The following is a 26,860-nucleotide window of genomic DNA, read 5'->3' on the forward strand; positions in this document are numbered from 1 at the left end:
AACCAAAGTTTATTGTGAAAGTTCGCACCGGAAGAGGCGCTCTCCCGCAGCTGAGGCCCCGCGCGCGCCTCGGTATAAGTGCGCGTTCGGCCTCTGCCGCTCTCATTCGGACCCGGTCATGTCGAACAACAGCGCCTCCAACAGCAGCCTCGCCCTGGCCCAGAAGGCGGTGAAGCAGCTCCGGCTGGAGGCCAGCGTCCGCAGGATCAAGGTGAGACCTCGGAACCGGGAGCCGAACTTTGGCGCGCGCCGCTCCGGAGCGCATCCGGAGCCGCGTCTGCGCTCCTGAGCGCCTGCGCGGAAGAGAAGCCCCGCGTTTACCGCAAGCTTCCTAACTCACGCAGAAGTTTGGATCGGTCAGAGTTTTCTAAACCTTTCCCCAAAACTCCAAAGCAAAGTTGAGTTTCTTCAAAATAAAAGCCGGAGGCAGCTGCTGGTCACGAGACGCTTTATTTACATTCATGCTTCTGGGATTCGAACGCCTGGCTTTGACTGTTATTTCCGTGTTCCCGAACAGAGCCGCGGCTGTTGCAGCAGCACACTGAGCGCTTTGTTGACTGCACTGTTGTGTGACTGGGCGGCTGTTTGTTTTAGAACAGAAGTCAAACCAGTTCCAAGAATGCGTCCCTTTTGGAACTGGTTCCCAGAGAAAAGGAGTCGCCAGTTTCAGCAGACTCCACAGATAAAGAAGAAAGAAAAGCTGGAAGGTTTCTCATGGTTCTAACATCTGGGACTCAGCCAGGCGGGATTTTTCCCAGACAAGAAGAAAAGAGAAAGACGACAAACATCTGACAGTTAAAGTTACAAAACTGGTCCAAAAATGAGGATGATGAGGTTACAATACCCCAGAAGATCAGAAATGTCTCTAAAACAAAGATGCCGTCCGCTTAGATGAGCGGTTCTGATCCACGGAGTGACCCAAAGACGGCCGGTGTCACGAAAAGCTTTGGGACGTGGAAAAATGATTTTCATTCAATCGGATTCAAAGTTTCCCTTTTGCAGCCTTCAATGCTAAAAGAAGCTTTTGGTACGATGGCCAAGGCCCACAGCGAACCAAACAGGACCGTATTTTCACGACCATAGGGCCCAGTTTCAGTCCTGGGGGGGTTTTGTGGTATTGGACACACACAGAAGGCGTGGGGGGGGGTGTTAGGGCGGCTCACGTCAACACATGCTGGTAAAACATGCATGCTAGCGTTGAACCTTCCCTGTATGATGTTTCTGACACACACCGGCTTCAGCTCACACACACACACACACACACCCACCCACACACACACACACACACACACACACACACACCGGCTTCAGCACACACACACACACTCATTCCACAACACTAGTGTGTTTAAAAAAGGCAGCAGGAGCAAAACTGAGTTGGTTGTGATTTAGGTTTTCAGCCACCGATCAGCATCCAAAAATCCATCCAAGTCCTCATCTTCTGTATCTGAAATGAACAGCTGGGCTCCTTTTCCATCCAACACGCCAGCTTCCCTTCCTTCAGCGTCTGCGTCCGTCAGCATCCGTCTGGTCGCCGTGCAGCTCCTCATGAAAGACGCCGGCTTTTAGGAAAGCTTGAAGAACAGTGGAAGCAGACTCAGGGGGGGGGCACTGACATGCGTTTCTGCAGGTTTCCCAACATACCCTGCTCTGGCGTGTTCTGATAGGCTGGACACACCTGAACCAGGTAATCTGCCATGAGTAGGGCAGGAATATCTGAAATCATGCAGACACACCGGCCCCCCAGGCCTGGGATTGCCCACCCGTCTACAGCCCATTCACAGATGGTGGCGTCAGTAGCTCGGCGCTGCCTCCCACAGCAATAAAAGTCGTCCGTCCCCACAGTGCAGTGGGTCTGAGGAGGCCGCCACCATGTGGAACCATGTTCAGAACTAGAATCAGGGTTTATGCTGCCCCCCCTCTCCACTGCTCTGAACCAATGTTTGGACTGAGACAGGAAGGAAATAATAAATTCTTGGTTATTCTTGGCTCAGACGGTTAGCGTTTTGCACTCAGTCCATCTCAGAGCTGCTCTCCTCTGATTTGATCAGAATTTTCTTATCCAGTTTATTTAGAAAAGGTCATCCTGTGATAATGACTGATTTTCATTTTATTTATGACGTTTCCTCACAGAAATGTGTCCTCAGTGATGCGGCAGCTTCTCTCTGAACGCGTTGGTCGTGTTCTTGTAGGATCTCCCCTCAGACATCTGTGGAACGTCCTGGGACAGAAACAGGATTCTTTCTACCAAAATACTCTGAACTTCCTGTTCTTCATGAGCTTCATCACAGGTGTCAGACTCCAGGCCTCGAGGGCCCGTGTCCTACATATTTCCCAACTAACCTGCCATTGTGGCTTTTCACGGGCGAAGCACGCCTGATCCAGGTAACCGGCCGCAAGAGGGGCGGGGTTTCTGAAAACCCAGCGGAGGGCCGGCCCCCCAGAGTAGTCTGACACCTCTGAGCTCTGGACGGCATCTGCCTGAGCCGCACCTGTCCGAAAGGCTCCGTTAGTCCTGCTTGAGTGGAGCCGAGACCTCTCAGGGTGGCTGTGGTGGAGCGGTCGACCTCTGAGCCGAGGACAGCAGGTTGGGTTCCTGCCTTGCCACCCAAGTGTAGAAGAGTCCTTGGGCAAGGCACTAAACCGCACATTGCTCCTGCGGAGTGGCACCATCAGCCTGTGAAGGTGCCACTTTTGTTGCACTAGTGTGAGGGGCTGTAAGCTAGCAGGACAGAGTGTAAACAGATGGGAAGTGTGGGCGGGGTTGCTCTGCGTCAACAGCCCCGCCCACATCTCTCCTGCCGCTCTGCAGAAACTATGTCCTAGAAAACGACACGATTTTGGGATTGTGATAAAAAACGACATCTTCATGAAGCTAAGAGCAGTGGGAACGATGATCAGAGTGGAAGTTGAACTAGTCTGAGAATCTGTGATGCTTCCAGAATGACCGTTCAGGCCTCAGAAAGTCTTCTTTAGAAACTGGTTTCTGCACAGTTACCGTGGCGCCATCCTGATGCTGTTACTCCCCATGTCACTGCATTACTGAGGAAACGATGGAATGAAAACCTTTACAGCCCAGAAAACAAAGACTACATGTTCAAAAAGCTTAAAAATGGAGAACGGCCATAAGCGCGCTGAAGACACTGAAGGTCAGAGGATGTGCAGGTCTGTGTGGGACAAAGCATGCAAAGATGTCGTCTTTCTGGGCATTGGGTTCCGGCGCCCTCAGGGCAAGATATTGGATGCAGAGCATTGAGTGTGTATGAGAACTAGACTCAGTGGCCCCTCCCCCCTCGTTATCCAAACAGGAAGTGGCTCCAAGAGGCCAAAATCCCACAGACCTCTATGGAGAAATAAACAGCTGTTAGTCAGTCAGTCTGCTGGTCAGAGGAACCGTTCTGGATCTGATACCTGTTATCAACAGATTCTAGATAATCCTCATGCCCCAAATCTACTCAAGTCAAAGTCAAAGCAAAAGCATGAAGCAAAGATTTTAAAAAGGTACATCCATGAACGTGTCAGAGCAAATGTCAGTGATTCCAACCTTCATAGTCAGATTTCAGAAGAATCACCTGCGGCAGGTGAGGACAGTGTTGAGTCTGTCTGACTGCTTCCTCCTTAGACACAAGCGTCGTTCTCAAGCTCCAGGAACTGGGACAACATTTCTGTAACGCTGACATGAAACCCAAATATGATTTTCTAAATAATGTCAAAGCTCAGTAATGGAAACCAGCTTTGTGTTTGCAGTGGTAAGTTCAGATTAATCTATTTAAAGTCTTGTTTGTGGACATAAGCAGGTCCTGTGACGGACTGGCAAACTCTCCACGCTGTACTTTGCCTTTGCCGGACAGTTGCTGGGTAGACTCCATTGACTGTATAAGAGAACTGGACTGAGTGACTCCTCCCCCCTGGAGTTCCAAACAGGAAGTGGCTCCAAGAAGCCAAAATCCCGTAGACGTCTGTACAGAGATAAACAGCTGTTACTCAGTCGTTCTACTGGTCGGAAGAACCGTTCTGGATCTGATACCTGTTATTAGCATATTCTTGATAATCTTCATTTCTTTCACGATATTTAAACTGACCAATCAGATGCCTCAATAAAAGTAGGTGGAGCCTCCTGGCCGCAACGTCCAACATTTGTAACGTTTGATCAAAAGGTTTTCTGTAGGCCGTTTAAAAGTGGTAGGGGTGTGGTCTTCTAACAAGCTGATTGGTGAGAGTGGTTGCCATAGAAACTCTGACTCGGACCAATCACTGATTACTGGCGTCGTCTGGCTCCAACATGGCGGCGCCCGTGTCACAAAAAATGGTGACTGACTTGACTCTGTTTTGTTTTTTATTTATTTTAAATAAACTTTATTAACAGATTTGAACATACAAAATACCAAACATTAACACACATTTTCACATTTGCCAGAAAAGTGAAGAATAATTTAAATAAGCCATAGCAATAAAAAAATCAGGTTAAAAAAGACAAAAATAAAACGACAATAATAAAGGTAAAGAAATCTGTTAAAGTTTCAAAAGTGACAATGCTTCAACTGTTGTAACAGCTTTTTGTTAGTGCAGGATTTAAATCTATTGACATAAAAATCATTTCTTTTTGGAAAAAAACTAAAGAAAACTGTTTTTTGTTAACATATTTACACTTGTGAATGAAATGTTTAACCATATTTATAGTTTAACAATTTCTCTGCATTAAATCTACCTCGTGTAAAATATCCAAAAATAATATGTTCATAGAATAATTGATAGTCTTCACTTAGATGGGTTATTATGAAATGAGTCAAATCTTTCCAAAATGTTTGAGTGAAGGAGAAAAACCAAAAAAGACGAGGCAGCGGTTCTGGTGAGGAAGGACAAAAGGAACAGTTTGTGTCCAGATCTTTTTACGATTTGGTTAAAAAAAGTGTAAAATGTATGAATAACTTTAATGACATTTCTTTCATGTTATTGGTGATAAAACACTTTTGGACCAAACCTTTTCCCACTCAATTCTTCAACCGAAGCTGCTGGACTGACTTGACTTGGTCGGAGCTGGAAGTAAAACCGTTTCCCGTGGATGACATCAGTCCAGTCGATGCGGAAACAGGGCTTGGATTCACCCTGCAAGGCCCAGCACATGAAAAGCTCTTAAATGAACTTTACTGAACACTTATCTTTGTCACTGCGATGACCTTAGCGTTTAAAAAACAAAAGCTGCTTTGCTGAATTTGATGCCAAACGTTTGCAGAGGCTGCATTTGGAGAATGTCTCCTTCTGTGTGTTTGCAGGTTTCTCAGGCCTCTGCAGAACTGAAGAACTTCTGTTTGCAGAACGCTAACAAAGACCCGCTGCTGATGGGGGTGCCCTCCAGCGACAATCCATTCAGACCCCCCAAGTCATGTGTCCTGCTGTGAGATGCTGCCGCAGCACCGTCCCCCCGCCGGCTCCTCGTCATCCCGGCTTCTACTTCTGGAGCAGCTTGGGTGAAAAGCTGGCGTGCCGCGTGTTTGTGGAGCGTCATGCATCCCGTGTCCGTCCTGTGTACCGACCCTGCTGCTGCCCAGACCCCCCCGCTACAGATCATGTGACTGAAACACCAGCGTCACGCTGAAAGCTAATCGCATCCCTGAACATCAGAGGGATTTTATCCCAACGATGTAATCGGTGATCGAAGCAGAACATGTTCTTCTGGATCTGCATCAGCTTTTCTGTTATTTTTAACAAAGTATGTTGAAAGGAAAAACAAACAACAAAAGCCACACATGTTTTGATGAAGAATTTCTACTTTTACAAAGTTATTTATCAAACTGGACCCAGAGATTTGTCTGTCAGACCTGGTTTCACCGTAGAAGGAAGTTATGGTTTGTGTTTAATGGAATGCGTTCTATTCTTGTATATTATCTTCACATATTTCTGCCTGTCTTTGCAGCACACTGCTAAAATGCAACACATATTAAAGTGATGCCACAGCATCCTCTGTTGTGCTTTTCTGGTCGTTTTCCTCTGGTGAACATTCGTTCTATAACGCGGTGTACCCCAGGGCTCTGTGTTGGGGCGTCCTTTGTTTTCACTTCACCTGTTTTCACTGGGGTCCATTTTTATAAAATATAAAGAGTCCTTCCACTGCTACACAGATGACGACCAGATCTACCTTCTGTCAAATCTGGTGGATCTTGAGGATCTGCAGAAGTGCCTACAAGACATTAAATCCTGGATGGAGCTGAATCGAAATAAGACATTGGGTTTGGGTTTGAGTCCTCCTAACTCCTGTTACTAGGAGTCTATCGCTGAACTTTGACAGAGATCTTAAATTTGACAAACAGGTTAGTGCAGTCTCGTTTTTATCACAATCAGCAAAGCTCTTCCCTCTCATGCTCTGGAGCAAGTGATCCATGCCTTTGTTGTTCCCAGACTGAACTACTGTGACTCTGTACGACAGGGGTGGGCAATTCCAGGCCTCGAGGGCCGGTGTGTCTGCATGATTTCAAGATAGCCTTTCCCTACTCATGGCTGATTACCTGGTTCAGGTGTGTCCAGCCAATAATCTTGCCCTACTCATGACTGATTACCTGGTACAGGTGTGTCCAGCCAATTAGAACATGCCAGAGCAGGGTATGCTGGAAAACATGCAGGAATGCGGCCCTCAGTGCCCACCTCTGCTACGGGGTACTGACCAGTCTCTGCTGGTCTCCAGCTGGTCCAAAATTCCTCTACCCATCTTTTAGCAAGAACCAGCACATCACTCCAATACTGCGCTCTCTTCACTGTGTGACTGTATGGAGAAAATACATTAACATACACTAAGCAAATAAAATGGCATAATGCGAGCTTGTGTCCTTTGTGGGTTTCAAGTATAGTAATGACAGCAGACCTGGAGTATTTGGCAGTCTATCCCTATATGTGGTCTCTAAACACTATGGACCCTCACTGGTTTTTGTGTAAAAATGTTGTGTGCTCAGAAAATAATTTTGTACGTGAAACAGAAAAATACATGTAAACAAAACAATTTTATTTTTGAACCTTGTCGATTGGATTTGGTTGCCTGATTGGAAGACTTTCTGACCAATCAGCATCAACATCCCGTCTACATCTGTGATTGGCCGGCTTTTGTGGCACATTTGTGACACGGTTCCCTGCTTTCTTGGAGCAGAGAAGAGAGAGAGAGAAATTCTCTCGAGTTAAATTTTTAGTTTTAAAATTGAAATTGTTTTGTTAACTCCTATTTTTATGTTTCAAGTGCAAATAATTTTTAGAGCCCACCAAGTTATTAACATGTGGACACCCCTGAGATTTCTTCTTTTTTCCCCAGAATGCATTATTTTTAGGAGTTTTTCCCAAAAGGAAGGAGGGTCTAAGGGCAGAGACGCCCAGTTTAGTTTAGTTTGTTTAGTATTTTGCTATTGAATTCTGTGTATTCATGATCCTTTTGATTTTGTTTGCTTTACAATTACCGGTACGAAGCCCATTCAGACGACTGTTGTTGTGATTTTGGGCTATGGAAATAAAATTGAATTGAATTAACGTTTTACGATTTATCGGTGAGTGTTGCGCTGGGAATAATGACACAAAAACTACTCCATATAAATCTGGTTGATGTAGTACCAGCTCCAGCCGGATGACGGCGCTGTTCATCGTCACGGAGAGAACGGTGCGCGGGCGGACGTGCGCGCCATCCAGCCGTGTCTGCTTACAGCTCCAACATGGCGGCGTCTGTGTTCCCCGGCGTGCGGCTCCTCTCCATCGGAGACGCGAATGGAGACATACAGCGGCATTCGGAGCAGCAGCCGCTGCGGCTGGAGTTGAAGAGCTCGCCGGAAGCGGCCCTCATCAATCTCTCCAATGGTGAGTGTCTGTGGAAGCCGCGAGCCTCGGCCTCGGGAAATCTGCGCAGTGCTAACGCTCGCGCGGCTAACCATGCAGAGTTAGCCGCGCGAGCTATCCCACATAAAGAACGCGCTCAGCCCTCCGCGTGGACTGGGGCAGCCCCCACACTCCGGCGCTGTTCGGGTTGTGTTCGGCTCCGGCCGCGGTCGGCCGGGACTTTTCGCCCCCAGTGAGTGTTTAGAGTCGTGGGTCAACATCCAGCACGGAGCGTGCAGACGCTCGCGGGATCGTGAACGCGGCTCAGACAAAGCCGACGGCCTGTGTGTAACCGGCACGCGCACGTTTGCGGTGGATTAGTTTGGGTTTTTTCCCCCTCTAACGTCCTGCAGTCGTGCCCGCGCTGCCGGTAGGACTCACGGCGGCGTGTTTAGGTAGGTTTTCCCGCTGTGGCTGCGTGGGGGGCAGCGGTCACGCAGAACCGCCACGCGGAGGCAGTCCTGAGGTGAGGAACCGGACTTTCAGTCCAGTTTCCTGGGTTTGGGTGTTCGGAGGAGTTTCGGGGGACCCCCCCCCCCCCCCTTGCGTTCATCTTTGTTCTCATTGGAACAAAAGCGGGTTCCCGCCGCTGCGTCCCCCGGTGGAGTCCCCCCCCCCCCCGTTCCTGTTCCTCATCCTAGATGTGAGCATCGCAGATGTAAACAGAACCTGATCTAGAACCGGGTTTTCATCCGTTTTTGTGCAAAGGCCCACGTTTTCTTTGACTAAAATAGCAACTAAAAGATAAAGAAATAACTCTATCGTCTGTTTTAATCAGGAGCTCACCTGTATTTCTATTTTTACAACGAATCATTTTTCTACATTTAAACTGTAACTAATAAAAATCTTTCATTTATTTTATTATTTTTTAAAGTTTTTTAATTTTAGTAAAATGTGTCTTTTGGCCATTTAACCATATAATGTGTATTTGTTTTTTCAGTAAAGAGCCATGTTTTTTTTTGCATGTTAACAGTGCGACTTGTTTGGATTTTTACATCAACAACCACTAGAGGGCGCTGTAGGCGTGTATTAATATTTGCTACTGACAGCAGCGTAGAAGGAGCGTCCTTCAGTCCATGGAATTCTTCCAAAGCGACACAGAAAATGGCGAATTCTACGTTTTTTGTGATTTGTAGTGACATAACGGGTTCAGTTGATTTGCTAGCGTGTCTTTCTGGTTCTCTGAACAGTTGTTCATATGTTTTGCTAACATATCAGATTCCTCAGTGTTCTTAAAGCTAGACTAGCTTCAGCGTGTTATGGTAGTGACATTTACATTCAGTCTATTTTTGGATTACATATTCCATTAATATTATTTGCCTTTCGAGATGAAATGTCTTTTTTTGTTCCCGTATTTAGTTAAATACATTTCTCCCAAAAGTGCGACTTATATGTGACTCGTACGTGTTTTCTTTTCTTCTTCTTCTTTTGTTATGTACGTTTTTGGCTGCTGAGACTAACCGTCCAAAATAAACACAGCAGTCATATTTTAGTGTTTTTTAAGTGCTTGAAGTCTGACATGGAATTTGTTCTTCAATCCAGACAATAATATAAATCAATGGTCGTAAGATTGCAGGTTCGATTCCCGCCTTGCACCCCCATGAGTCGAAGTGTCCTTGGGCAGGACACTGAACCCGGCCTTGCCTCTGGTGGGAGGTTGGCACCAGTGTTCGGCAGCAGAGCCACCAGCAGTGTGTGAATGTGTGTGACTGTAAAGCTTTGGGCCTTGTAGGTAGAAAAGCGCTATAGTAGTATAGACCATCGACCATTTCACTGCAGTTTGATTTGAATAAAAGTCAATATAACTTAAATTATAATCCAAGTAAAACTGGTCTAAATTGGAGGTCAGCACCGAACATCAAAGGGCTCCATCTGATTGGTCAAATGCATGAATGGATTCATTTGATTAGCTAAATACTTCAAGCTGCCATAAGATTTTTTTAACACATTTAATGTAATAATTTATTGTAGGGAGCCGGTTTAGCTCGTGCTGGTTTGCGGCGCCTTCCTTCCGTGCAACCAGGGTTCGACTCCGGGCTGCTCCCTATTCCCTTCTCCACCTCCGTGCCGGTTCCAAGCCCGGTTTGAGAAGGTTGCGTCAGGAAGGGCATCCGGCGTAAAACATTGCCAAGTTTACCATGCGACTTGTTCGCCGTGGCGACCCCTGATGGGAGAAGCCGAAAGAGGAAGAAGATTGTAATAATTTATTGTGTTTTTCACCATCTTTTGCGATATGCATAATGCACAGCTGGATATCGCAGTAATAATACATTTATGATTTATTATGCAGGTTTACACAAAAGTAACTGACATGGATGAAGTTACTGATTTAAATGTGACATTTTTACTGAAAAAATGTTTACATTTCCAAACCTGTCTTCCTCTGATGGAAACCAACTTTACTTTAAATGGAACCTGTGTCTGACTCAGCCCCCAGCTTTAAGAAAAGCCCTCTGAGTGACTCCAACTGTGTTAGGGCGACTCTAGCGTCTGTTTTCTGTTGGTGGCAGATTTCCTTTAATGTTTGTCTGTTGATCAGCAGTTCGTCTGGGTTTTCTTACTGACTGGACTTTGTTTAAACCAAGACTTCTTGTTCAGTTTCTGCCCCCTGAGTCATCAGGCTGATTTAAAACTGCAGTCAAGGTGCATTTGACTGAAGATGCTGACTTACTGTGGAACTGTCTTTAAAGCAGACGGTGCTGAAGACGGGATGGTCCTGACATCCCAGAATGAGTAGTTGATCAGCACAGTCAGACGGAGTCCCGTATTCTGCTGTTTTGACGTGGTCATCAGTCCACGTTGGTCCCTCTGGTTGAGGGCCTGTTTGTAGAACTGCTTTGTGTCCAGACGTACTCAGCTGTGAAAGTCACCGCCGCTGACTGTGGAGTTCAATGCAATGTTTGACATCCGTCTGTCCACACAGACTCATTTGTAGATCGTGAGACACGTTAGTTTGTTAGAGAAAACTGTTGAAGCTTTCTCAATCCAATCCAAAGTACGAGGACATCCTTGTCTGCTGGGAACTCCGTCTCCCTGGGACAATTTCTCCACAAGGCTTCTTGATATGTTTTAGTTCAGGGGTGGGCAATTCCAGGCCTCGAGGGCCGGTGTGTCTGCATGATTTCCAGATAGTCTTGCGCTACTCATGGCTGATTACCTGGTTCAGGTGTGTCCAGCCAATTAGAACATGCCAGAGCAGGGTATGCTGGAAAACATGCAGGAATGCGGCCCTCAGTGCCCACCTCTGTTTTAGTTCATGTCGTTACAAATGTTTGTTATTAGAACACAAATGGAATAACCGCCACAGATATCAGTCAGACTTTAAAGGGCCTTTATCATGCTGTCTTTAAAAGTAAAGAACCATTTTTTAATGAGTTGTTTCCAGCTCTTTTTCCTACCTGGAAGTAAGACGACTCGATCTCGCCTCGCTCCGCCTTTCTCTCCTTTTGGGTGCCGCCCATTTCATGACCTCATCCTAGACTCGACCTCAGCAGAGTCTGAGTTTCTCCCACAAAAACAAACATCCGAACTTTTGCCAAGATGGATGTGCAGATTGTTCATATAAAAGCATATCTTTCACCGCTAGCTCCACGTAGAAAGTGGGCGTGTCTGTTAGCCTAGGGGCGGGGCTGGCAGTGGAGGGTCTTCCTGGAAGGGGTGGTTCCTCACTTTGTGATGTCACAATGTGAGGACCCATTGGATTGGGAGGAGCTGGTGCTCAGAGAGCAGGTTTTTAGGGGAATATTCAGAAATGGATCCATTTACAGCTTCGGGTATGTTTATAGGGACAAATTCTTAAACACTTTAAAGCTCAGAAAGTTTATCTTTATGATATAGGCCTTTAAATTCAACACAACAGTTTTTTTGACCCTGTGAAGGTTTGGTTGTTTGTCCTGTCATCTTTAAAAGAATCAAAACCACCTCATGTGTCCTGAATTCTTCAGTTTTTGTTTGAAAAAGTAGTAAACACCAAGGAATTATAATTCTGTTGAAAAGATCCTTCCTGGCTCTAGAGACCATTGGTTGAGGTTTCCACCTTTAGACCCCAGTCATCCTCATGCTGATGTCATGAGTTGAGGCCAGTTTCCTGAGTGAAGCGGCTTCTCTGCTGCTCGTCGTTAGACTTCCTGCAGACCTTCCAGCTGTTTGAACCGACTGTTTGGTAAACTCTGTATTCTCCTACTTGAGCGTCCCCTTTTCTGTCCAGGAGAGGAGGCAAGCGTGTTCAAGTGTTCGATTTCCCGTGACACGGAGTGCAGCCGCGTGGGGAAGCAGTCCTTCATCATCACCCTGGGCTGCAACAGCGTCCTCCTGCAGTTCTCTTCGCCCGCAGGTGCGTGATCGTCCCTTTTGGTGTAAGTCCTCCGTGGTTCACTGTAGAGAAGGACAGCAGAGTCAGCAGGTGAAGCGCTCCTGCCGTGTCACGGCATCAGTACACGGCGCTGAATAAAGGAGGATCCATCAGCAGTCAGGGAGGCTAAAACATGTCAGGCTTCCGCCGACCTTCACGCATCACGAAGGACGGTGGCCGCCTGCGGTCGGCTGACAACGGCGGCTGCAGGCGGGAACGTGCAGAGGGGTCAAAACCAAATGCTTTTGTTGTGTGCTGCAGACTTTCAGTCGTTTTATAACCTCCTGAAGAACTGCCGTGGGCATCCCGGAGAGCAGTCTGTGTTTAGTGAGAGAACCGAGGAGTCTTCTGCTGTGCAGTACTTCCAGGTGAGAGCCACACGCCACAAAACACTCGCTGAGACGCTCCCACCCGTTTTTCACAATACCTTCCAGCTACTCTGTAAACTCAGACTTACAGGATGTCGGTAGTTTGATTGACTGAGCTTCATTTTTAGGAAATCCAGAAAAAAAATCATGTTATTGGATGTTTTAGTTTCACTTTACTCACTTGGACAAAAGCTGTTTTATTTTGTAAATATTTATAGTTTGGTCAAATCTGTGAAAACTCAAAGTATCATTTCCTCAGCAGAAGACGCATCAAAAAGTTAATTTGAAACTTTTTGATTAAGTTGAACCGCAGAAGAAAAAACATTTTCTGCTATAATTGTGTCAAAAGTTCAGTTTTTATTGAAATCTGTATTATGAAAAGATAATCTGAAAAAAATGTTTTAGATTGAAATGAACCACGTTGACTTGTTGAATCCTGTTATTTAAATGGAGGATTTTATCATCGACATCCGGCTCCAGAGGAGGATTCTGCTCCGTATATGATGAGAATCTGATTTTACAGGAGCTCAGCTGCTGCTGCAGAGACCAGCTGCTGAATGCAGGGAAGCAGCAGCAGTGGGTCTCTGCAGTGCATGCTGGGAAGCAGCAGCAGAAGTGGGTCTCTGCAGTGCATGCTGGGAAGCAGCAGCAGCAGTGGGTCTCTGCAGTGCATGCTGGGAAGCAGCAGCAGCAGTGGGCTTCTGCAGTGCATGCTGGGAAGCAGCAGCAGCAGTGGGTCTCTGCAGTGCATGCTGGGAAGCAGCAGCGGGTCTCTGCAGTGCATGCTGGGAAGCAGCAGCAGCAGTGGGTCTCTGCAGTGCATGCTGGGAAGCAGCAGCGGGTCTCTGCAGTGCATGCTGGGAAGCAGCAGCAGCAGTGGGCTTCTGCAGTGCATGCTGGGAAGCAGCAGCAGCAGCGGGTCTCTGCAGTGCATGCTGGGAAGCAGCAGCGGGTCTCTGGTTAGGTTGTGCCGATGGACAATGGTGATGGATGACTGACATCACCACGGAGAGACGCCATGGTGATGCCACTCCCCCGCCACGCTGCGAGTGGACACCATAAGCCGTGGTTACATGCGGAAAATATCTTGATGGGATCAATGGTCGGATCAGAATCCAACTGTGTAAATGGGCCCAGAAAAACTATTTCCGATTAGAACAATCGTTCACATGGGTCACGCTTTAGGTCTGAATAAATCATTTGGACATGCGCAGTAGTGTTTGAAATACAGGAAGTGGAAATGAGTCCCACTGAGAGGCTACATACATAGATATGTCAGCTCTGTAATACACCAGATGATCTTCTAAACAGACTTTTATTAATGTTATTATGAATCACCTGTTCACTCCATCATTTTAATTTTAATCCGTGTGGTCAGTGCTTTTTCTGTGGAAGAACGGCGCTGGAAGAAGGCAGGACTAAGAGAGGCTAACACGCGCTAACAACATTTAGCCTTTGATGAACATAAATCCATGCGGGAAACTCTGCAATCTGCATCCTGGCTGAACGTAAATATGAGGGAATATATTTACGGTCCACCGGTCGACACGACTAATCAGGTGCAGGAGCGACTACTGGATCATCGCGGATGAGTCATTAGTTGGGAAATAAAATTAAAAGAGTAATAAAGTAAAATAACAAATAGTAATTATACATGAACGAAATTTTAAAAATACCCCCCCCAAGATGTCATCGTCCATCCCGATGGTTTACTGCAAACATCGTCAGCTGACAATTTAAGGGACATGGCCCAACCCTAGTCTCTGCAGTGCATGCTGGGAGGCATTCATGCAGGAATGTTTGGTTTCATCCCGAGGATTTGGATGAGGCTGAAGAAAAGCATCTCTGTGGGTGACGGCGGTCATGAGGGGAAGTGGACGAGCAGATTAGCGCTGGCGTGAGGAAAGCGTCCCTTTCACCTTTGACCTCTGTCTTTTGTTGGTAGTTCTACGGGTACCTCTCCCAGCAGCAGAACATGATGCAGGACTACGTCCGGACAGGAACTTACCAACGGGCCATCCTGCAGAACCACACAGACTTTAAGGACAAGGTAATCGATGATGGCAGTGAAGAACTGCTGAGAGCGCTGAAATTTGACCCACTGTGCACTTGAACCACGCACTGAGGTCCTGCTGACGCATGCTGTCCAGATTCCTTTCCTCCCAGAAACATCTGTGGCACCTCTAAAGGTGCTGCCACGTTTTGGGGCAGAACTGTAGCTAAGGCTGGCGATGAATGCTGCCCCCTGCAGGTGGTGCTGGATGTGGGCTGTGGGTCGGGGATCCTGTCCTTCTTCGCCGCCCAGGCTGGAGCCAGGAAGGTGTACGCCGTGGAGGCCAGCACCATGGCTCAGCATGCAGAGGTGCGTACTTTCATCTAGGGCGTCCGATCTTCACCTGGAAAGCGTCGCCAGGCTTCTGACACGGCCCACCTCTGCCCGACAGGTGCTGGTGAACAGTAACCGATTGGGAGAGCGCGTGGTGGTCATCCCAGGGAAGGTGGAGGAGGTGACACTACCTGAGCAGGTGGACATCATCATCTCAGAGCCCATGGGCTACATGCTGTTCAACGAGCGAATGCTGGAGAGCTACCTGCACGCCAAGAAGTTCCTCAAACCCAACGGTGAGCAGTGAGGAGGGGGGTGTACAGGATTCCCACGGGGTCGGAAAAAAATCTTAAAAACCTTGAATACATGGATACGCGCTAGCGTTCAGTCCACGGACGCGCGCTAGCGTTCCGGACGCGCGCTAGCGTTCCGGACGCGCGCTAGCGTTCCGGACGCGCGCTAGCGTTCCGGACGCGCGCTAGCGTTCCGGACGCGCGCTAGCGTTCCGGACGCGCGCTAGCGTTCCGGACGCGCGCTAGCATTCTGGACGTGCGCTAGCGTTCAGTCCACAGACGCGCGGTAGTATTCCGTCCACATGCATGCGCTCATATTGCTCCGCCTATCATCTCACTGCAACTGCCCCGGGTTGCCCCCCCCCCCCTCCCCCCTCCGCCTTAGCCTATGTTCTTCTGCGGTTCTCCTGTTGACCGTCCTCTGTGCTTTCAGGTAAAATGTTCCCCACGATCGGAGACGTCCACCTGGCTCCTTTCACAGACGAGCAGCTCTACATGGAGCAGTTCACCAAAGCCAACTTCTGGTAAGGACATGAGGATGTGGCGGGGCGGCGAGGGCGGGATCAGAGATGATCACACCTGACGTATAGAGTAACGCTGACAGCTGTTTGCAGCCTCAGTGGGTCTGCAGGTGCTTCCTGTCTGCAGAAATGCAGGACTTCTTTGGTTTGGTGCAAACATCTGAGCGGTGGTTCAAACGTTGGCGTTTGGCGTGGTTGATGGCGATGAGGATGTTTTTGTCTGAGCTGAAGGAAAGTTTCTGTAGAACATCAGACCTGTAGCCTCCAGGTTTCAGAAAAATGTTGTGTTTCAGTGTCTGCATCATATGCATCAAGTCAAAATTATTTATTTGTGTTTCAAATTAAGGACAAATTTTAAAATGTGACTTTGTGTGGATAAATATTATCACAGATCATCATTTCTGTAGAGAAGAAGACCTAGAATGAGAGAAAAAAGCTTTCTTTTTCTTTTCCATTTTTGGGAATGAACCTTTAGTACAGGCATGTCCAAAGTCCGGCCCGTGGGTATATCTACCAGCCCTCAGAGTCCTGTCAGAATCCTGATTGAGATTGGCTGAATTGGACTGATAAGCCGTTGGAAGCTGTGGCTTCGCCGTCGCTGGACTCTTCTGCGGCGTTTTCTAGCTCGTGTCTAAAACATCAACTGTAAACAATAACAGCTGTTTCTCTGACCCAAAGCGCAGTGGGCGTGTCCTTCTGAATAAAACTACTGTTGTTTTCCTCTTCATGATTTACATGTAGACGTTTAAAACATGCTAGGAATCAAACGTTTGGTTGCTTCTTTTGAATAATTTCCATTTTAAAAAATGAATCCAAAAAACATTCTAGCTCATTAAAAACCATGCAAACCTGAAAAATAATCTTTCAGCACTTCTGATTGGTTTTGGTATTAGCTTCTTTGTTTTTAATTCTTATTTTATTTCGCTTTAAAGTGTGTAGTGTTGCATTTTATGGGTCATCAGTAAACTGTCTTTTTGACATCGTGGTGATTTTCCTCTGTGAGTCTGTTATGGCGGCGGCTGACATGTTGGATTTGGCGCTCTTTCATGCGCCCCTGCCCCTAGATTTAGTCATGGACCAGAACGGCTCAGTTCTGGACCAGAACGTGTTAAAACTCTGTCCGTGTTCCACCTGCCTCTCAGGTATCAGCCCTCCTTCCACGGTGTGGACCTGTCCGCCCTGCGAGGAGCAGCCGTGGACGAGTATTTCCGGCAGCCGATCGTGGTACGTGTCCGTCACAGAGCCGGCGTGGACCGGGACCGCCTCTGGGCTCACGGCGTTCTGCTTCTTCTGTGCAGGACACCTTCGACATCCGAATCCTCATGGCCAAGTCGGTCAAATACACCGTTAACTTCCTAGAGGCCAAAGAGGAGGACCTGTACAGGTGAGCGTGCGTTTGTGTGTCTCTGTGTTGGTTCGATTCCCGTTGATGTTTGTGTGTCTCTGCGTCGGTTTGATTCCCGTTGATGTTTGTGTGTCTCTGCGTTGGTTCGATTCCCGTTTGTTTGTGTGTCTCTGTGTTGGTTAGATTCCCGTTGATGTTTTTGTGTCTCTGCGTTGGTTCGATTCCCGTTGATGTTTGTGTGTCTCTGCGTTGGTTCGATTCCCGTTTGTTTGTGTGTCTCTGCGTTGGTTAGATTCCCGTTGATGTTTTTGTGTCTCTGCGTTGGTTCGATTCCCGTTGATGTTTGTGTGTCTCTGCGTTGGTTCGATTCCCGTTGATGTTTGTGTGTCTCTGCGTTGGTTCGATTCCCGTTGATGTTTGTGTGTCTCTGTGTTGGTTCGATTCCCGTTGATGTTTGTGTGTCTCTGCGTTGGTTCGATTCCCGTTGATGTTTGTGTGTCTCTGTGTTGGTTCGATTCCCGTTGATGTTTGTGTGTCTCTGTGTTGGTTCGATTCCCGTTGATGTTTGTGTGTCTCTGCGTTGGTTCGATTCCCGTTGATGTTTGTGTGTCTCTGCGTTGGTTCGATTCCCGTTGATGTTTGTGTGTCTCTGTGTTGGTTCGATTCCCGTTGATGTTTGTGTGTCTCTGCGTTGGTTCGATTCCCGTTGTTTTTGTGTCTCTGCGTTGGTTCGATTCCCGTTGATGTTTGTGTGTCTCTGCGTTGGTTCGATTCCCGTTGATGTTTGTGTGTCTCTGTGTTGGTTCGATTCCCGTTGATGTTTTTGTGTCTCTGCGTTGGTTCGATTCCCGTTGATGTTTGTGTGTCTCTGCGTTGGTTCGATTCCCGTTGATGTTTGTGTGTCTCTGTGTTGGTTCGATTCCCGTTGATGTTTTTGTGTCTCTGCGTTGGTTCGATTCCCGTTGATGTTTGTGTGTCTCTGCGTTGGTTCGATTCCCGTTGATGTTTTTGTGTCTCTGCGTTGGTTCGATTCCCGTTGATGTTCGTGTGTCTCTGCGTTGGTTCGATTCCCGTTGATGTTTGTGTGTCTCTGTGTTGGTTCGATTCCCGTTGATGTTTTTGTGTCTCTGCGTTGGTTCGATTCCCGTTGATGTTTGTGTGTCTCTGTGTTGGTTCGATTCCCGTTGATGTTTGTGTGTCTCTGTGTTGGTTCGATTCCCGTTGATGTTTGTGTGTCTCTGCGTTGGTTCGATTCCCGTTGATGTTTGTGTGTCTCTGCGTTGGTTCGATTCCCGTTGATGTTTGTGTGTCTCTGTGTTGGTTCGATTCCCGTTGATGTTTGTGTGTCTCTGCGTTGGTTCGATTCCCGTTGTTTTTGTGTCTCTGCGTTGGTTCGATTCCCGTTGATGTTTGTGTGTCTCTGCGTTGGTTCGATTCCCGTTGATGTTTGTGTGTCTCTGTGTTGGTTCGATTCCCGTTGATGTTTTTGTGTCTCTGCGTTGGTTCGATTCCCGTTGATGTTTGTGTGTCTCTGCGTTGGTTCGATTCCCGTTGATGTTTGTGTGTCTCTGTGTTGGTTCGATTCCCGTTGATGTTTTTGTGTCTCTGCGTTGGTTCGATTCCCGTTGATGTTTGTGTGTCTCTGCGTTGGTTCGATTCCCGTTTGTTTGTGTGTCTCTGCGTTGGTTCGATTCCCGTTGATGTTCGTGTGTCTCTGCGTTGGTTCGATTCCCGTTGATGTTTGTGTGTCTCTGTGTTGGTTCGATTCCCGTTGATGTTTTTGTGTCTCTGCGTTGGTTCGATTCCCGTTGATGTTTGTGTGTCTCTGTGTTGGTTCGATTCCCGTTGATGTTTTTGTGTCTCTGCGTTGGTTCGATTCCCGTTGATGTTTGTGTGTCTCTGCGTTGGTTCGATTCCCGTTGATGTTTTTGTGTCTCTGCGTTGGTTCGATTCCCGTTGATGTTTGTGTGTCTCTGTGTTTGTTCGATTCCCGTTGATGTTTTTGTGTCTCTGCGTTGGTTCGATTCCCGTTGATGTTTGTGTGTCTCTGCGTTGGTTCGATTCCCGTTGATGTTTGTGTGTCTCTGTGTTGGTTCGATTCCCGTTGATGTTTTTGTGTCTCTGCGTTGGTTCGATTCCCGTTGATGTTTGTGTGTCTCTGCGTTGGTTCGATTCCCGTTGATGTTTTTGTGTCTCTGCGTTGGTTCGATTCCCGTTGATGTTTGTAGGTCTCTGTGTTTGTTCGATTCCCGTTGATGTTTTTGTGTCTCTGCGTTGGTTCGATTCCCGTTTGTTTGTGTGTCTCTGCGTTGGTTCGATTCCCGTTGATGTTTGTGTGTCTCTGTGTTTGTTCGATTCCCGTTGATGTTTTTGTGTCTCTGCGTTGGTTCGATTCCCGTTTGTTTGTGTGTCTCTGCGTTGGTTCGATTCCCGTTGATGTTTGTGTGTCTCTGTGTTTGTTCGATTCCCGTTGATGTTTTTGTGTCTCTGCGTTGGTTCGATTCCCGTTTGTTTGTGTGTCTCTGCGTTGGTTCGATTCCCGTTGATGTTTGTGTGTCTCTGCGTTGGTTTGATTCCCGTTTGTTTGTGTGTCTCTGCGTTGGTTAGATTCCCGTTTGTTTGTGTGTCTCTGCGTTGGTTAGATTCCCGTTGATGTTTGTGTGTCTCTGCGTTGGTTAGATTCCCGTTGATGTTTGTGTGTCTCTGCGTTGGTTCGATTCCTGTTGACGTCTGTCTTCCTGCTGTAGAATAGAGATTCCCTTCAAGTTCCACATGATGCACTCGGGCCTGGTGCACGGTCTGGCCTTCTGGTTCGATGTGGCGTTCATGGGATCCGTGTAAGTGACCTGCTGCTCCACACCTGTGCAGGTGTTTTCAGGGGCTCATTCAGACGTGTCTCGTGTCCCCCCCTGCAGGATGACCGTGTGGCTGTCCACAGCCCCCACAGAGCCGCTCACACACTGGTACCAGGTGCGCTGTCTGCTGCAGTCCCCCCTCTTCGCCAAAGCCGGGGACACGCTGTCCGGCACCGCCCTGCTGGTGGCCAACAAACGGTACGCCTGGGTTCCGGTCCGAGGAGAGCTTTCCTCTAAAATGTTGCTCGTCTTCATCACTTCTGCATGAGCTGTAAATGTGCAGTGCTGAGCGGTCGACCAAATCTGTTCCAACTGTCCGCTCCTCTCCCCCCACAGACAAAGCTATGATATCAGTATTGTTGCCCAGGTGGACCAGACCGGATCGAAGTCCAGTAACCTCCTGGACTTGAAGAACCCCTTTTTCAGGTGAGTTCCGGCTGTGAGGAAGACGCCGGTGTGTCCGCTGCACCCCCGGCACGTCTCGGCGGGCAGCTTTCCCCCCTTCCTGCTTCCAACGGTTGTTCCTGTTTGCAGGTACACAGGCACCACCCCCAACCCCCCTCCTGGCTCACACTACACCTCCCCATCCGAGAACATGTGGAACACAGGGGCAGCCTACAGCATGGGTCAGGGGATGGCGGTATCAGGTGAACACTCGGGAAAGTCCCAATCTCTGGAACCAAAGCCCAGGTTTCTCTAGAGGGAAACCTGTAAAGATAGGAGCCCCCGTCCCCCCCGCCTGTCCTGGGGGGTCGTCATCATTCCCTCCTCTTTGTGGATCCTGGAGATCAGAACTTTGAGCCGTTTCTTGAACACGGAGCAGGAAGTCGTCCTCTGCAGATGCTCTGGCCGCGGGGTACTTTCTGGGGTGGGGGGCAGCTTAGAGCAGTAGCGGGGTAACTGCAGTTCTACGTGAGTCTTTGGCGGTCCGTTTCTGAATGGCGGGAGCGTCACATGGGCCTCAGAGTTTATCTGGTAGGGACGTTTTCACTGCTGCACATTTGCAGGTAAACATTCTGCAGGTGAGTCCAAGTCCACCGCAGGGAAACGGGTTCAGAGTTCAACTCATCAAACTTTATTTACGCACATCGACTGGATTCCATCGACTATGAAAATACACAAAGTGGATTTTCAGTCCTAAATTCACCTAATGGAAACACGAGAATTAAGAGGAGGGGGTGTTTGAGGCGTTTGACAGATTTCCTCTAAACTGCAACAGAAACACCTTCTTCAAATTGAATGAGTCATGTGACCAACAACCGGATGGCGATGCCCATCTTGGTAGGAACTGGCGGCGTTGGGCGCTGCACAGCGGCACCACCAGAGGTCCCACAGCGCCACACAGACCATCCAAAGCTGAGCGTGTCATGAGGAATTGTTGGATCCACAGCTCCTCTGGAAAACCACCATTTCCCAAAGCGGTTTCATCTGTAGCCCCTCCCACGTGTACGGAGCTCGCCGCTCCATCAAGAAGACGCCGACTTCCCCTTTGATCGATGAAGATGAGCGCTAGAGCCGGGGCAGAAATCTGAATGGATCTGCTGTCAATCAAAGTGTTAGTCACGTGTTTATTCACATAATCAGGATTTAATGGAAACACTGTTTCTGTGAAATTGGGATTTTCAACATTTCTAGTATGTTGATAATATTTGTGCATGTGTGTGATGGAAACAGAACTGGACTGAGTGGCCCCGCCCCCCCTGGCGTTCTCCAAGAAGCCAACATCCCACAGACGTCTATAGAGAAACAAACAGCTGTTAGTCATTCTAACGGCCAGAATTAACATCCGGTTTAACATCTTCTGATTGGTCAGTTTTTAAGTTGTAAACAGACCAATCAAATTCCTCAGTAAAAGTGGGTGGAGCCTCCTGTCCCCCAGATCAATTTGATTTGTCAGATTTTGCAGAAAAGGCTTTGAGGTGGTAGGGGGTATGGGCTTCCAACAAGCTCCGCCCTGCTTGGCTGGAGTGGTTGCCATAGAAACATTGACTTAGAACGACTTGGACCAACTCACTGCTTATGGACTTTGTCTGGCTCCAACATGGCGGCGGCCATATCGTGAAAAAATGGCGACTTGGCTTCATCTGGTTGGAGCAAGAAGTAAACTGTTGTCACTCTCGCTCGGTTCAAACGCAATGCATTGTGGTCCATATTCACCAATCTAGTGAACATCATTGCACGCTGGTTATTTGCACAGACTTCTGGGTAAATTCCAGGGCCCTTGCTTGCATTTTAACATTGTACATTCTGACGAATGGGGGGTGGCTGACGAAGAGAACAGTGATGAGGGGTTCAGACACAATCCAGTTATTTTAGAGGAGCTCAGGTAGACCAGAAACACCAAAAACTACAAGAACCAGGAAGCCGGGGGGGGGGAGCGTCTCAGCAGGACCTGCTGGTTTCTGTATAACGGAGGATTTGTTTTCAGAACATTTGTCCCTTTGTTAGTGTAAAGAAAGGAAACCCCCCTGGTTTCACATGAGGACTTCACAAGCTGAGAATCCTCCAGCAGCTGCTCAGAAGCTCTGTCAGGGATTTGAACTATTGCGTCATCGTCTCATGAGGCCTCCGTTGCTGTGTGCAGCGGTTAGCCCCGGCTGAAGGGGCGTCTGGTGTTTTTAGAGCAGGGAAAGGCTGACTGCTCTTCTGTCTGTCCTCCCCAGGGATGCCTGCGGCGTATGACCTCAGCACAGTCATCGGCGGCGGCACGGCGGCGGCCCACAACAACATTATCCCCCTAGGTATGAACCCCGCCGATCCACAGGGGGGGCGTCTGCTCGGAGCGTGCGTCGGCTTCATCCGTGTCCCGCAGCGGTCTGGGACGCCAGCAACCGGCCCGTTTCCACCGCTCAGCTTTCCTACTGCCATTTTGTCACCCCGCCACGGTTTTACACCTGCTGCCCCCTGAAAATGACTCCGCCCCCAAATGATGACATCATCAAACTGGAAAAAAAAGCTGTTCTACACGCGTGATTCATGCGTGATTTACGCCAATTTGCAATTATTACGTAAAGCTTACACAATTGTGCGTGATTTTTGGAAGATATGTACACATGCGTGTCTTTCCATGACCGTTCCACGCATGTCTAACAGACGTATAACGGATGAACCACGCCGTCTGTGGCCACGCCGTCTGTGGCCACGCCGTCTGCGGCCACGCCGTCTGTGATGTCGCTCTTACAGATCCCACACTCATTCTTTGAAAGACTTTCTAGAGCGGGAAGCTCCGGTTGAAGACGGGGAGTCAGACACTGGTAAACCTGCAGTTTTACTGTAAGGAGCAGCGCGGTCAGGTGGCGGTCAGGTTTCAATTTCAATTTCAATTTATTTGTTTAGAGGATAAGCCGGTGGCGAGCGCCGTCTTTGTTCATAAATTCTTGATCCCTGGTGGACCTCAGAAGTTCTTAACAGGAAGAGGAACCTTCAGGGAGTCGTGGGGGGTTATTATGATGAGCAGAGCTGCAGGAAGGCGGACCTGTTGGGCTCCCACACTCCCCCTGCAGCAGGAGGCTCACCTTACAGATGAACTGGAGGCATGCCTCTGTCTGCAGGGGATTTAGTCATGGGGGGTCCATGTGACCCCCCCCCATCACAGCTCCGGTGTCTGATTTGGCGTCTCCTGGTTTTGGAGGTGGAACCAAAGAATTGCTTTGGCCGTCTCTCTGGCTTCTTTGCCCCTGCGTGTGGGGGGCATCTTAGAGGACCCGCCTCTCTGGCGCCCCCTGCTGACTCTGCTCTCTGGTTGCAGTGAACACCGGGATCGTAAACCACACCCACTCCAGGATGGGCTCCATCATGAGCACAGGAATCGTTCAGGGTAAGTCCCGGCAATGGAAGCCTGTCCGCTCAGCCGCTGTCACCGGGGTCACCGGGGTCACCCGTCTCTCTCCTATCTCCCCCCAGGAGCCACCACTGGTCAGTCGGGCCCCAGCAGCAGCGGTACCTACTATCCCGTCACCAACCAGTTCACCATGGGGGGCGCTGCCATCTCCATGGCTTCGCCTATGGTTGTCCCCGGCAACACCATGCATTATGGAAGCTAGGATGAAGACTTTGAAAAGAACCCCCCCCCCCCAATACCCCTGCATGGAAAGCAAATCCTCCCCCACCCACAAACTCTGAGGGACCCCACCTACTGCAACCAAAACCAGTATACCAAAACAGCTGCTGTGCTGACACCTCCCTGTTTTACAGACATCCCCCCCCCCCCCCCCCCCCCCCCCCGAACACTCGTATCCGTCCAGACTGTACCCCCCCAGACTTGTCTGAACAGCAAAGTTTTCATCCACCCCCCCAGCTCTTTTGAAACGGCCCAGGTCTTTATTCTGTCCCGAGACTCGGCACTTTGTTTGATACCAGCATCATTCCGTTCCACAGAGCCCTCCGCTGTACCACAGGGACGTCCCAGACTGTGGGCGGTGCAGCAGGACACGATGCCCGTCAGCCGCTCCTCTCTGGGCCGCTGCACTTTGACTTCAGAACTGCTCCAGAACCGCTCAGACCCTCATCAACCCCCCCAGCCTGTGCAAACGGATCCTCCAGGCCGCCTTTCATGCTGAGTGATGACGAAGCTTAGAGAACCGCGGTGAAGTCTGGTTCTGACCCGTTTCAGCTGCAGGCTTTGCTGGCGGGTCGTTCCGTTTCTTTAAATCCCTGCAATGGTCTGATTTTTAAATGTCATCCGTGTCGTCTGAGTGAGGGTGGGAGGGTGGTGGGGTGGCAGACGCTCAGATGCTCTTTAGCTGCACTTCCTGCCGTCGACCAGCAGGGGGCAGCAGCGCCCTCAGCTTCCTGGACCTCTGTCTTTGTGGACGGACGTTTTCAGGTCTGAGCAGTTTTTTTGGTCCGCAGCTTCTACATACATCGGCAGCTGCATCCAATTTTTAAAGATTCATCACATGTGGCAGATTTTCTGCCCCCGCCCCAAACAGTTTCTTCCTTTTCCTGCATCTCCTTCCGTGTTCAGTGAATTATCCAAAAGCGTGGCGCCGCTCGGCTGCTGTTACATTTTCTAACCTCTTGGTCGAGCAGAAGCCAAAGTTTCATAGGAAACAGAGTCAGGTACATTACTCAGCATGTAAGGTGAGTGTCTGAGGGGTCACGGTGACCCACCCGCCTGCATGGATCCGAGCTGCAGCTGTCTGAGGGGTCACGGTGACCCACCCGCCTGCATGGATCCGAGCTGCAGCTGTCTGAGGGGTCACGGTGACCCACCCGCCCGCATGGATCTGAGCCCCGGCAGCTCCTGGAGGGACACTCGAACGCACCAGGCTGACCCCGGAGGCCCCCGCTCCTGTCAGACTGTCACAGAAGAACTTTGGGGGATGGGAGGACACCCCCCCCTCCCCCCTCCCCCCCCCTGCTCACCCGATCCATGTCTGAGCAGCAACATATCAGTGGTGCAGCCGGTTTTATCAGTAAAGGACAGACGGGGGCTTTTATGCATCTCTTCCAGTGTTTGTCATTTGATTTAGAGCTTTCAGAGATCTGGAAATCGTCTCTTAGTAGGAATTATTTTTGTTGACTTTTGTTTGAGGAGAAGAAAGCAGCTGATTAAATGTTCTGGACTGTTCCAACACCCATCCCACGTTTGTGTTCTCTGACGGTGAGACCCCCCCCCGCCCCCGTGGACGTCGCCTCACACGCATCACATGACGTGGGATTCGCTGGACCTCGTTGGTCGTTTGAACCCGTGTGGCGGCGGCTGGAACCCACAGCTGATGCGTCCGTGGATGAAATGTGTTTCTGGTCCTCCATGTACAAAGCCGTGTGCACAAACACACGTTAGTGAACCGATAAAACTGTACGACAAACGTGTGTGTCTGTTGTCAGGAACTCCTGGTCCTGCAGGGACCCTCGTCTGCTCATCCACAGTCTCTGGCTTTAGGCCGGGGGTCTGCAACCTGAGGCTCCATTGTTACCCCCCCCCCCTTCATGATCTAAACATTTACAGGAATGAAACAGAGTCTTCTTCTAAAGGGAGAATCCGGTCTCTTTTGCTCCTGGGGGGTCGTTGTCGGTGGGAAAGGCCTCCTGCAGGGTTAACGGTTGCAGACTCCTGGGTTTGGTTGAATCGTTTTTTTGAGTTGTTCCTGATGAAAACCAAAGATCCTGGGATGAGTCTTTTGGACGTGGGAGGAACCGTCTGAACGGTTGCAGCTTTTTTCTAAAAACCCAAATGACTTCTGGTTGAACATGAAGACCAGGCTGTGGATGAACACAAACGCATCTGCAGGGTCATGCTGATGCAGCTAACTGCACACAAACACACACACAAAATACACACAAACACGCACGGCTGGTTTGCTTCACTTTTGCACAGGAAGCAAACGGCCCTACGACACTCATCAGTCAGTAAAGGACTGTTTTACCCAGTTTAAGAAACAGTTAGGAAAGTTAGCCACCTGCCTGTTTGATCCAACGATCAGGTAGTTAAAGAGCAGAATAAACTGAACTACAGGTCATAACCTTTAAGAATCAGACGGATTCCATCGGCTTGAGGTGGTTTGTTTCTAGTTAAAACACCTTTAAGACAATTACCGGGTATAACTAGACGGTTATCAGTCTAGTTAAGATAGTTTAAATGAGTTAGCTTGAAGAGCTGTAGGCCAGTATATGGCAGTAGTCAGTCACAGACATGTGACGTGTCTTTAACTGGTCCATGTCGGTCCGATTGGTTTGTCTGTCTCCTGCTGGGAAGCATTCGGCACATCTCCTCTGGTTTGTGTCCAGAGAAATTCCTTTGGACTTTAGGAACTTCTCCACAGAGCTCGTCTCCTGCTCATCAGGTTCCCCATCGTTCCCGGGGGTCACTGCGTGCGGCGTTGACCAGGGTTTGATTTTCCATCTGGTGATAATCAGGTTGTTGGATCTGGAGTTCTGGTCCTGGTCATCCATTCGTTTTTCAATGATCTCCATCCTGTTGACAGTCTGATCTTTCAGAGCCCGGACCTGCT

The 26,860-nt window shown here is 48.9% G+C and overlaps 2 protein-coding genes and 1 long non-coding RNA gene across 4 annotated transcripts; 2 read left to right on the forward strand and 1 right to left on the reverse strand.

The window, feature by feature from the left end:
• LOC101157701 (guanine nucleotide-binding protein G(I)/G(S)/G(O) subunit gamma-10) lies at positions 1-5,957 on the forward strand. Its single transcript, XM_004071891.4, has 2 exons — positions 1-211; positions 5,274-5,957. The coding sequence occupies exons 1-2, from the start codon at positions 119-121 to the stop codon at positions 5,397-5,399; spliced, it is 219 nt and encodes a 72-aa protein (XP_004071939.1). The 5' UTR covers positions 1-118; the 3' UTR covers positions 5,400-5,957.
• LOC111947793 (uncharacterized) lies at positions 4,709-7,721 on the reverse strand. The gene is made up of 4 exons (XR_013657616.1): positions 7,588-7,721; positions 6,660-6,757; positions 4,982-5,106; positions 4,709-4,846 (listed from the first exon to the last, which is right to left on the reverse strand). It is a non-coding gene; the product is annotated as an uncharacterized LOC111947793 (long non-coding RNA).
• carm1 (coactivator-associated arginine methyltransferase 1) lies at positions 7,542-25,717 on the forward strand. Of its 2 annotated transcripts, none has more exons than XM_023957879.2 (16): positions 7,542-7,827; positions 12,053-12,178; positions 12,458-12,564; positions 14,510-14,614; positions 14,816-14,926; positions 15,009-15,186; positions 15,617-15,707; positions 16,847-16,928; positions 17,003-17,088; positions 19,797-19,886; positions 19,965-20,102; positions 20,241-20,330; positions 20,439-20,551; positions 22,568-22,645; positions 23,653-23,721; positions 23,808-25,717. In XM_023957879.2, exons 1-16 carry the CDS (start codon positions 7,686-7,688, stop codon positions 23,945-23,947), a joined length of 1,746 nt encoding a protein of 581 aa, XP_023813647.1. In that variant the 5' UTR covers positions 7,542-7,685; the 3' UTR covers positions 23,948-25,717. The 2 variants fall into 2 exon arrangements, with proteins under 2 accessions (XP_023813647.1, XP_023813648.1); XM_023957880.2 differs by having other exon boundaries at positions 12,056-12,178.
• Positions 25,718-26,860: the final 1,143 nt, after the last annotated feature.

This window comes from Oryzias latipes, chromosome 8 (genome assembly GCF_053564925.1).
Source record: "Oryzias latipes strain Hd-rR chromosome 8, Olatipes_Hd-rR_3.1".
NCBI classification, from domain to species: Eukaryota; Metazoa; Chordata; class Actinopteri; order Beloniformes; family Adrianichthyidae; genus Oryzias; species Oryzias latipes.